Source organism: Ambystoma mexicanum, chromosome 12 (genome assembly GCF_040938575.1).
Source record: "Ambystoma mexicanum isolate Mex_15411 chromosome 12, UKY_AmexF1_1, whole genome shotgun sequence".
In the NCBI taxonomy this organism is placed as follows: domain Eukaryota; kingdom Metazoa; phylum Chordata; class Amphibia; order Caudata; family Ambystomatidae; genus Ambystoma; species Ambystoma mexicanum.
In genome coordinates, this window is record NC_090936.1 from 1,252,113,100 (window position 1) to 1,252,125,652 (window position 12,553).

Here is a 12,553-nt window from a genome sequence, read left to right on the forward strand (position 1 = left end):
GGCTTCACTGGGCCAGTCACAAGAAAGGATCCTGGGCCTCTTCAGGAGTAGTCCACAGATCTTCTGTCAGCTGCTCGTCTACACAGGATACTTGGCTCCAACGCTGATCTGAAGAAGTGACTGCAGGAGTCCTCTTCTTATAAATCCTGGCTGGAAGCAAGTCCCACCAATGGTAAGGATCTGCCCCATTCAAACAGCCAGCAGTGGTCCAATCCGAGACCACTGTGGGTTTCACTCATGCCCCACACCTAGACTTTCAGGCATCCCAGATGCCAAACAGTCCCACCCACACCAAGACCACGGAAACATCAGCTTTTCCAGGTGAATACATGACCATACAATGTATTTCCTGACTTGAGAAAGCAGAAGAAGGCCAAATAACAATATGACCAAAAGACAAGTGAAAAATCTTGTGACACGGCCGTTTTAGGACACTAGCCATGATCAGTAGCAAGACGCAGTAAACACGAATGTGCGCACTTAACTTAATTTAAAAATTGTAAAAATGTTTCAATGGATTGCATTCTTGCACAGATTCCTCATCTTGTTGGGTAGCTATCCAACATCAGCTGCTCGGAATATTTTTCGACACAGGGCACAGTGACTCTCGATATTGTTGACAACTCCCTCATATATGACCACGCCATTACTGGACATCGGACGTGATGTTGGACGTTATATAGAAAGATCCAATATGCCCCCATAGCCCAGTTCCATTTTTCCACACACTTGGCACGCTATTCGGACACGCTACTTTTCGGCTAGAGAGAAATTGATATTGCGTCGGTATGTCGAGCCTAAGTTATCTAGGTTCAAACGCTGCAAGAAATGCAACTCCTAAAAGCCCCTCATGGACACACACACTGTGTGTGGTGTCTTGGTTTCGGGCATGACAATGAGCAATGCGCTTCTTCACTGGCGGTGAAGGAACTCTCGGCTAAACTGGCGGTCGGCAGACCGCCGTCTAAATCCCTGGCAAAATTGCTTCCAGGGTCATCTGATCACGATACCGAGGGGCCGACTCCCGAGAAACAGCAAGAGGGAGAAGTGCAGCGAAGTGTTTGCTGTGATACTCTGTACCGGACTACTGAAGCGAGTGGTTGTATCCTCACAGATCCTTTGAACATTGCTGGAAAGCGTACACTGCATCTTGAAGGTACTTCTTTAATTACTGCCTCACCATGCAAAGTGTCACAAAATGTTTGCTGTGTTACTCAGTGCCGGACTACTGAAGCGATTGGTTGTATCCTCACGGATCCTCTGAACATTGCTGGAAAGCGTACACTGCACCTTCAAGGTACTTCTTTAATTACTGCTTCACCATGCGAAGCGCGGCGAAGTGCGGCAAAGCATTTGCTGCGTTTGGCTGTGGGCAGGCAGTGGCATTCTTCGACACCCAGTGCAGCAGAGCTTGCTTGTTGGGGCATACACGGGGTTCTTTTTTGTTTTTATTCCCTACAGCCAGCCCGAAACTTGCCTGCATCTACTCAGCCCGCATCAAACAGTGAGTAGCTGGTTGTTGTCTGTCTCCCACTTTGAACAGCTGGGGCCATGAAAATTAGTAAGCAGCAAAAATGTACTCTGCGCAGCGCCATGAGAAAGGGAGGCAAACGTGCGTGCCGCCCAAACCCAATGGGCCTTCCAACTGAACTACCTAAAGCAAAAGAAGACAATCCGACCATGCCAGATACACAGCAACCTAAAATGTCTTTTCTTTTTCCCACCAAATGTGGTGTGGAGCAACTATCCAGCCCTATCGATTTGCCAACAAACCTCGGAATGCATAATAAAGAGTCTGTTGTGGATACCTTATGTCCCGGATCCTTCTCCATTCACAATAACCAATCACTCCTGAATATGTGTTTGAGACTTGTGCAGGACTCCCTTAGTGGTAGAACAGTACCCAGAAATGGGATTGCGAGATTTGACAACATTATTGACTTAAACCCCTCAATCTGCAAAGCTTGCCTCAACTACTGACTTCTCTGGCTCATCTAGCGAAGACGAGAGCATTTGCTAACTAAAGCTCTATCTTATGCAAAAGCGGCAGAGGTCAAGCACTCTCATATGTCTGCTGCAGTCAATTGTTTGATCAAACTTGATGCACTGTACAGATTGTGCTCTTGCATTGCGGAAGAGCAACATGTTCTAAAATTCATATTGACTAAGGTGGTTGACATCATCTTGGATTGCCAGAATACCACCCTACCAAACGCTACTACACCCGGCAGCATCCGTGCTTCTTTTGTCTACTAATCTTTTCCTAACGATAACCCAGACTGGCTCCCCATTGGCAAATGGGTCAAACTATCGGAAATGAATCCTGCATATGACAGCCCATTCCTTAACCGCTCTAATATTATGGCTTTGTGGTGCTTGATTCTGAGATTATTGATCTAAACACTAAAGATATGGTCCGTATTGCACTGCTGCGTATCGGTAATGCCTACAACTGGGCACTAACAGAGTTTGTGTCCCTGGCTATTTCGCTGTTATGCTCATGTATTTTCTAACTCAACAGCCTGGGATCTGAACTCGCGGTATGCAAGAAACACGCTACTAATTTGGATAGTATGGCTGGTCATAACCTTACCACTGTGAATCAGTCTTCCCCAATGCTTTTGGGAGCTTCAGTCACTGAAAGGTCCATTAGAGCATCCCCAGTACATCCCAAATCATCTGTCCCTGTGCAACAAGCTTGGGTTCAGTGGTTCTCAGATACGCTGAAAGTTCATGATAATTTACCAACTAGAAGTTCAACTCTTGAAATTGGTTGTGTTTTTAATTCCAGAGGTAATAACTCCTTCTTAAAACTTCCTGAGCGGGTTTCACATATTAACAATTGTGATCTCTTCATACTGCGAGAGACGTGGCTTATTCATTCTTTTCACTAGTTGGGTTTCGTACTCTGTGTCTGGTTGCTACGCAATCTGCCAGACGTCGAGGTTTGGCAATTGTAGCCAAATCATACATCGATATTAAGCCTTTCCCCTCTGATCCCATGTCGTTGTATGTATTGCCTGCGGTTATATTTCTACCTGGGAATGTAAGTCTACCCACACATGGCATCAATGCCTACATTTCTACAGCAGATTACGTATCTGATTTTGCCAGCATTTCTTGAATACTTGATACGCTACTAACTGACTGGGAGGACTCACGCCCTGATGGACTCTTAATTATAGCTGGAGACTTTAAAACTCCCACCTGTGTCTCATCCCATTACCATGGCTACACCTGACTGGCCATTGACCGAGCTTCTTTCTGCTGTTTGAAGTGGGGCGCTTTTATTCATGCCCATGACTTGCACTGTTTGAATGCCAAGGAGCAAGTTGGGCTTTTGTCCCGCTCTGCATGGTCTAATAATTTTTCTTTTTCATGTTTGGATTACGTTTTTATTGATCAGCTACTTTGGAAGCGATGCAGTGTCCTTGATATTACTAGATAGTGTTTATAAGGTCCACGCTGCAAATGGAGTGATTCATCAAAAAATGTATTTGTATTTTCATCTGTTTTGTGTATCAATCACGATATCACCTTCTAGTCTCCCAAGGCCAAACTAAACGCAGTCGCTTCATTTCTCAGACTGGAGTGTTTTATTCAAACAAGATTAGAAATAGCACATAATAAGAAGATAGACATTATTACAATGCATTAAGGCCTTTGGGAAAACTCAAAGGTCACTCTTTCAAGAACATAAACAGTACTTTGAAAAGGGGATATAGTTAGTGAGAGAGAGAGAGAGAGAGGGAGAACAGGAAAAGAATCCTGAATTTGTGTAAAAAGAGAAAGTAGAACCAACAAAAGTGATTTTAGATAAAGACAGGGACCAAATCCTAATCTCTGTAGAAAGGGTAAACCTAATCCATTTCACTCATCAATGTTTTCTTTAAAGTGATATCGGTACAGCTAATAACATCTAGAGCTGTACAAAGCCGTAGACACCTTACGCAGATTGGATTTAAATGGAGGGCTTACTCTTCTGGATTTTGAATGCTACTTTTTGGCAGCCCAGTTGCAGGTGGTAACTTTTTGGAACGATCCCCCAGAAGGGGACAAGACGAGGTTTTTACAGGGATTCCTGAGGAACTGAGAAGGGGTCGAATTATTATGGGGCCCAATGGGCAGGGACATGTATACACAGTCCCGAGGGAGATCTGGAGCTACCTCCCAAGGAAACGACATGGATTAAGGATGTACAGTCCAAGCCTCACATTGGAGATCAACCCGATGCTACGGGAGGGATAGTGCATAGCAAAGGCTGTTTGAGGGTGGCAGATATGTATTTGGAAGGGAAATGTCTAACTTTTGAACAATGGAGACATAGATATTCTGGGATATGCACGGTTGGTGAAAAGGTTAGCAGACTTATGGGACGAGACCCCAGAGGAGCCTGAGATAAACTCATTGTTGCAGCTGTGCAATACACTGCTTCAATCCAATACAACGTTTTAGAGAGTATACATGACCCGGACGAGACTACATGCGATTAACCCGCAGAGCTCTCACTGCTGTCCTAGATGCGGCGGGGCCTCGGCCCAACAATTAAAATGTACCGTTAGAGGTAATTGTAAAATTAAACCTCATGTACATGCAGCACATATGAATGTACACCAGAGTGTGTGTTTGGGTACTGAACCTGGGGGCGAAACGTGCAATAACCAAAAGGAAAATGGATCCATTTCTGTTGATACTGGCGAAGAGTCGGATTGCAATATCATGGAAATGCCAGAGGGGCCCACTGATGCAATCTAGGACTGGGGGTGGAGGGGTGGCAGAGGGAATTGGGGGAAGAAGGGCACACACCACACTTTGCTTAGAGAAAAGTGGATTCACCTGTTTCATGGGGTTGTTATGAGAGGGAAATAATGTCAAGTGCTTACTAATGCTGTATACAAAAGTGATAATGCAGACTGTTAGGTACAATGGTTAAGAATACAGAAAATAAAAAAAATGTATCTTTTAAAAAAGACAGATTTGGTAAAACTATGGTTAAAATTATATGTTTTGTAAACATTTTAGAAAAGATCCTTTAAAACAAAAATGTTCATTTAGGTGAGGCAGAGCCTCCTGCTAAATCTCAGTTTGCAATCGTCTGTTGTCTCTGTACCAGACGAGCAGGACCAGCTCCAATGGGATCAAAGTTTAGAGGAGGATCTTTGCACTCATTATCATCAAGGTCTGCTCGATGATCAGTGTAGCCAAGATCAAGATGACGATGTTCCTGACATGTATGTGTTGCCATCGTCTGAAGATCAAGATCAACCTATTGTAGATTCACCAATACATGGCCAGATTCAATGCAATGATCTGCTCATCTAAACAGCTGATTGTTTTAAATTCCAAACTCAGGAAGCCCTACAAGACACAGATTTTGTCGATGACATCTTAGGAGGAAAGAAGTCTGTTGCCCACTTTATCTCTTTACTTCAGTCAGTTGCTAAACATATTCAGCCTTCTTTATCTACTCCTTCCCTTACCAGGACAGTCAATCCCTGTGCTGAAAAACATTTAAACCTGGGCCTACTGACCGCATCTACATTAGGGGACAGATTAAACCAGATTCCCTAGTGGTCACAACCACAAGAATAAGGGTGTGCACTCCATTGCCGTCTGCTGAGGCACCACCTGAAAAAGAGAGCAAACAATCATATGCTCTAGGTAAAGAAGTATCAACATCAGCAGCTTACCAAGTACGCATCACGCATAATACAGCTTCATTACCCAGCTACGATAGTTCCCTTTGGGACAGTGTCCACGACCAACTTGATGCTGTTCCTGAACCGTTACGCTCACAAATTCGCAAGACATTGTCTGACGCCCAACAAATTGCCAACTGCATTATTAGAAATAATTTAGACCCAGCAGACCCCACTAGTCGAATCATAGCCGAGGGTGCTCTTTTAAAATGTAATTCTTGGTTATGCCAGTCAGGCTTTAAACTTCAGACAAATATGCCCATTGAACCCAATGTCATATTTGGTAAGGCAGTAGAGGATGCTCTTGCGAAAGAAGAGCATGACACCCATAAAGCTCTAGGGCAAATCTCTAATAAACCCCATATCCAACGAGGCGTTTTCAATACACGCTGCTCTTTTCGAGGGTAAGGATACCCACATACGACACAAGCAGGTTATAGTCGGGGACCTTCCACTCCCTGGTATACCTCCCAGACCCAATTATCCCCTTATCACTCCACATTTCAAACGGGCTACAAGAGAGGATGGGGTACTGGTAGGACTCCAGCCGCTAGAGGCTATGCGGTCCCTAAGCAATGACACACCCATTCCCTCCCATGTCTCCTGTAAGGGATTCATGGTATCACAAGTATGATACTGACACAAGAGCTACAAGTTTCAAAATCTTTTTTAAATTCTTGGTTTGGAAAAATTCCTACTTTGCCCTATAGCTATGATGGGCATAGTCTCTACCATCAAATAATAAAGAAAACACAGTCCTGGTCAGTCTGTCAAATCAAAGATGCCTGTACTAAAAAAAACGAAGGCCTGCCCTCTCTCTTATACATAACATTGTGTAAAGGAGAATGTGTATGCAAAGGAAAGTCAGTGTTATAACATAATGGATCAAAGTGGCTGAGTCAGCTCTCCCACCCACGTTGGACAGCACGGAGTAAGGTGGCGCCCGTAGACAGGTTGACACACTCTGGCTCAGGTTATCAACAAAAAAAGCAGTCCAAAACATGGTTAGAGGCCTTCTTGGCCTTCCACGTTAAAGTTACTTATTGTCAGTTCAGCAAAAGTTCTTTCACAGTTCAACAAAAGTTCACATAGGTCTTCCTCTGTCAGGTTCGGGCCTCGCGATCACAGCACTTGCAGGGGTTCCCTTCCCCAAGCTTTATTCACATTCCAGGTCTCCCTCGGTCGGGCTCAGACCTTTCACTGATGTCGAAGAGTTTCGAGTGCGCAAGACTTTTTCCATAGACCGCCTCAGGACCACTTGGACTTTCACTTTATCTCTCCCTTATGGTATTTGCCCCAGTGTCTCTTGGTCTTGGTAGTTCCAACACACACAGAGAAAAGTTCAAAAACCTCTTTCTCTTGAAGCATTCAACTTTTAACTTTCCCTTTTGACGGGATTAATCTTTACCATTGTGCATTTCAGAGTTCATTCACTTTGTCACTTTTTAACAAGACGTCAAACATTTCGTGGAGACTATCGAGTGGGCTATTTCCTTTCGCCAGACCACTCCACTACTATCCTTGGCTTCACAGTTTTCGGAAACATTTAAGTTCATTACTGATTTACTTTCTTTTGCGTCTCATCAGCACGCACGTAACCCTCAATTTGGAGATACACTGTTGTGGCTTCAATGTTTCCTTGAAACAAACCGGCCTTGCCTGTCTTTCGCTAACTCACTGGTTGTGTGCATTCCTTTATCTTATCTGCGGCTTTGATTGACGAGTCAAGGTTGATAGCACAGGCTTTGCCTCGCCTCCCCAACTCTGCCGTTCACCTGGGAGGTTCGCCGGCGTCCTTGAAACACAACGCAGGCTTCTTCTTGGCTGGGATTTGGCTTTCTCTGCATATCCCTCATGTTTTCTCAGAGGCAACGACCTCCTGCAGGGATCTTCAGGGTTATTCTACCCCTTGGTCTGGTCCCTCGATCGGTCGTCTCTGCTCCAGTGGGTTTGTCTATGCCCCGGAAGATCTGCTCCTTCTTGTCTCACCTTGCTTAGGACAATGAGTGTCTCAATTTTCCGCCTTTTATGCGTGTGGAGGGAGCTAATGGGTATCAGATGTATGTGATAAAGGTCAACTGCCTGACTTTGCCTGACCTTATTAACGGGACATGTCCAATGAGATATGCAAGTGTTAGCCATTTTTACTTTGCCCTCCTCTTCCTCAGCACAGTGTTTGTATAGAAAGGGGGCGCAGGGGTTGGAACGTCAGATGATCCTATAAAATAGGATGGGGTATGGGCATGTGATAGGGGGCGATACCGCATCTCACAATCAGTAATCAGTTACCTCACCCACACTCCCCGACGATCCCTCACCCAGGTGATCCTCCCACATTGGTCCACCCTGAGGGTCTTGATCCAAAGGCGATGACTGTGCATTAGCTACGACAGCGAGAGATCCCTGGGGACTAGTAAGTGAGACACCCTTTGGTTTCCCACACTCCCCAGTAGGGGGTCGCATTTCTCTATTCACCCACGCATGGGAAGGGATCACGTCAGACCAGTGGGTGCTGTCGACTGTGTCGAAAGGTTACTCCATCGAATTTCTCAGAAAACCCCAACATCGTCCACCAAGACACAGGTCGATGTCGCAAGAACATTATCAAATTCTACAAGCAGAAATCCAGCCTCTTCTACAGAAAGGCTGAATAGAGCTGGACCCACCTCAAAAGGTAAACAAGGGCATCAATTCAGTGTACTTCCTAGTTCCAAAGAAAGACTTAACTATGCGCCCTGTGTTAGACCTGCGTCCAGCCAACAGGTATGTCAAACCACAAAAGTTTCGAATGGCAACTCTTCAAGAAAAATTAGGTTTTGGCTTTTATTTTCCTGACTACTTAAAGTCTATAGCAATCACCATGCCACCTGTTTATCTGTCTCCTTCTGTGTCCTTAAACTACCGTTAGTGGCCCTTTGCAGTAAATGAAAAAATTCATGAGAAAAATATCACAAAAAAAGTGTCATAATCGCACAGCTGCCATCAGCTTGTTTTAGGCACTTCAAGTAACCAAAAAGCCATCAGGTAAAAAGTTATAAGCCTCCATTGCTTCCTCACTGCACTGGAAGGAGATGTGTATAATTGCAGAAATACACGAATTTCTAAAGAGAGAGTCATCCTGAACTGACAGTCTTAGGCACTACTCAGCTTCCCCATAAGAGTGAGCAAAACATTAGAGCCAGAAGGCTTTACTGACCTCCAAAACTCAAGAACGGGTTAAAAAATATGTGATAAGTCTGGGGTCCCATAGGAATCTATAGAGGGAAATCCTTCTTAGCGCCATTGATAAGTAGCAAGCATTGCTCAGTGTTTACATTTGAAGGTTGGTAAAGAGGCTGTTCTTTGTCCTCTTCCAGGGGTTGGATGTGCTGGAAATCATGCGCAATATCCACGTCTTCGTTTCCCGCTACTTCTACAACCTCAATAACCAGGTGAGCGAGCTTGGCATTCTCCTCGTACTTGTGGAATTGTCCATTTTGGGCAGCACTTATTGACACTTACTTGTGACTGACCTGTGTTTGTACAGATCTTCATTGAGAGAACCAGCAACAACAAGCACCTGAACACAATCAACATTCGGCATATTTCTAATTCCATCAGAACCCACGGAACCGGAATCATGAGCACAACGGTAGGCGTTCAGCTTATCCTCCTGATGTCCTATGGGCACTGGCCTGATGAAGGGGGGGGGGTGCTGTTATGCGTTCCCCTGCTGAAACTTTTCTGCATAGGTTCTAGATGTTAAATTGACAATATTTGTACAAAGAGACTTCTAGCAAAACAAAATGCTTTAACACAGGCTGCACACCAGAATTCAGTGCTTTAAAAGTAAACCTGGACTATTGTTTTGAGCTTCAAAGCACTTCTACTTGCCAAGTTTCATTGTGCAAGTCCCTCATTTTAACTTACAATAGATATTTTGTGGCTCTTGCCTTTTTCATTTCTTACCAGTAAAGCTACTTTCAGAGGTCATCAACCTTTAGTTCCCCAGATGTTTTAGTCCACAACTCCCATCAACCCTAGCCAGAATATTCAATGGTGAGGGATCATGGGAGTCTTAGTCCAAAGCATCTGAAGAGCCTCAGGTAGCGGGCCCCTACAATAATGTATCACTCTGTCAATAGAACCTGCTGAGATGTCCATTGCCCCAAAGCTTGAAGCTCATCTCTAGACTCCATGTATGGAGATCCTCAAGCCATCTCTGTGCATTCAACGAGCGCTACAGTCATGTCTGAAAGGGCAGTCATACCAAATGCCTTGGCTTCAGTAGCCACCGAGGCTAGAGACTCAGGAACATCACTCACGCTACTGGGTTCCCTATTCCTGTGGCAACAATATTCATTCTGGGGAATAACTGATGGGTGATGGTAGTTGGGGTTTGAGTGAGCAACCGGTTTGGTTTCTTTATAATGGGGATGCTTCTAGACTTGAGTGTAATACATCCTTAAAGACTGTTTGAATCCTGTGACGGGGACGTTTCTGTTCCAGGGTAGCACGTAGCAATATGGAAACCCCAGCAATAGTTGGACTGCTGACCACACACTGGTCTGCCCATGCTCACTGGCTGGGTGTTTAAGATGGTGAACCTGGCAGTATAGACGCAGCATGGGGCAGATTATTATAAACTGGAGCACAGGGCATATGTTTATGGCTTTCACTTTTGTTTTTTTTGTCCTTCCCCAGGTCAATTTCACGTATCAGTTTCTGCGAAAGAAGTTCTACATCTTCAGCCAGTTCATGTATGATGAGCACATCAAGTCTCGGCTGATTAAAGACATCCGATACTTTAGGGAAAATAAAGACCAGAATGATCAAAAGGTGTGTCTCTGGTGGCGCTTGCTCCTAAGCAGGGGCATGTTACTTGCAATCCTTTTTAGTGGACCTTCAAACACTGTTTACTCTGACTCTATAGGATCATGGGAAAAATGTTGACTGAATATTTGGCTGCGCAATAGGTTTGCCAAGATTTAAGTAGAATATCTGAGCGTCTAATTTAAGGCAATACCTGATTGATAAGATTTCAAACTGAAAATGTGCGGTTGTTTGGGATAGTTTTCAGGTGCCCTCTGGCGAGGGCTTGGAGTAAGCAACATGTAGTGTTCAAGTTAGACATGACTCTCACAATGTTTGTCTTGACAAGGCAGCTACCCACACATAAACACACAAACAGAAGTCTACACCATGTATTTAACGCAAATATGTTCTTTCTTATTAAGCTGTGTTTCAAAGCATAGTGTAAGGAGTGTTTTTCCATGGCACTAATGGGCAGGGTTTAGAGAAGCTGTTAATTTGGATTTTCACAATCCGCCCTGCGGTCATATTTTGACAGGCCACTCTATTCTGCTGAACAGGGAAAGAAACTGTCTAGCCAAACTCTATCTGAGGTATTCTACCTTTTCTCACCTTCCCCCAGAAGTTGCTGTCTCCAGAGCCCTGGTTCTCCCTAGACTTGACTATTGCAACAGCCTCTTTCTCAGTCTACCTAACTCTACCCTCCGCATCTCATCCATGACAGGCCAGCGCAACTTATTCTTGGCCACAAGCCCAGGAACTGCATCTCTCTGGCTCTGAAATCCCTCCACTGGCTCCCGGTGGCAGCAAGGATCAAGTTCAAGACCCTCTGCATCGTCCACAAGGCTTTCTGGGGCCGGGGCCTATACTATCTCCAAGGCTCCCTTCCCAAGTACCATCCTTCCAGAGCCCTCCGCTCGTCTACTTCCAATTCTCTGTGGGTTAATTGCTTCTCCAAGCTGAGACTGGGTGGTAGATCTTTCCTCTGCAGGTGCCTCCCTCTGGAATGGCCCCCCTGCCACTCTCCGCCTTGAGCCGAACCTCCTTATGTTCTGGAAGCTCCTCAAGACCTTCCTTTTCTCCTCTTCCTTCTCTCTGCCTTCCCTTGGATATCCATCCCTTCATCCTGCTCAGTTACGTTGAGTGGCTGCCTGTTGGTCCTCCGAGTCGTATAGGATACCTGCTCCCCCTCCCCCCACTCCCTGTCCAGTCCCTAGCACTTCACCATGGAGGCCTTGTCTTCCTTGCACTTAACCCAGGGCACTGTTGCACTTATTGATTGTATTTGTATTTGTAGAGCGCACTACAGCCCAAAGCCATCGAGGTGCTATTACAGGAAATTGTACTTAAGCTTGAGTGCACTTCACCCACTTCCTCCGCTGTGCTTCTTGTCTGCGCACTTGCACAATCTAAATGATACTAGGCCTAGTAAGATTGTTGGTCTTGTACCCAAACCCCCCCCCCCCCGCCACCCCGCTTCTGCCACCCCTGCCTGGTTAAGCCTTGAAACACTTGTGTATAGGCACATTATAAATAACCTATCAATCAACCTGTTGTACCGCTGAGCATTGCTGCCATTAACATAATGGGCAAATCTAGGATTTTCTTCAAAGGGGATCCATAAGAAACCTCTGTAAGGCTCTTACTGAATTTCCCCTAGGCTGGCACCCTGAAGGTTGGGTAAACGACTATAGGCTGTGTTATGTGCCCAGTGTTAGTCAAGAATTGATGTAGTAATCCCGTGGGAGACTATGCAACCATTGTCCTCTTGGCATTAGGTAGCCCATCTATTGGTATCGGTCTGTACTAAACAAGTTGGTAGAGTGACTGAGCAGCCAGACTTATCTCAAGAAGGGTACATGTGAGTTGTTGAGCTGTAGCAATGAAATCTACAAATACAAGTAGCCAAGTAACACTTACACTCAAGGTTTGTAGTTATAGTTTTTTTTTAAAACATTCTTTAAAAAGGGCAATCTATGCAACAATCAAATATACTTTAAAATACTTTTCCCGAACCACCACAAAGCTAGTAGATATATGATATGATATGGCATTTGTAGCGC

At 44.9% G+C, this 12,553-nt stretch overlaps 1 protein-coding gene across 4 annotated transcripts in view; it reads left to right on the top strand.

Moving 5' to 3' along the window:
- Positions 1-12,553, top strand: part of WASHC4 (WASH complex subunit 4) — a 1,230,387-nt gene that overhangs the window by 728,986 nt on the left and 488,848 nt on the right. For all 4 annotated transcript variants that reach the window (XM_069629940.1, XM_069629941.1, XM_069629942.1 and 1 more), the window contains 3 exons: positions 9,056-9,130; positions 9,226-9,330; positions 10,383-10,517. In XM_069629940.1, coding sequence (XP_069486041.1) covers positions 9,056-9,130; positions 9,226-9,330; positions 10,383-10,517 — 315 coding nt within the window. The remainder of the gene's footprint in view (positions 1-9,055; positions 9,131-9,225; positions 9,331-10,382; positions 10,518-12,553) is intronic.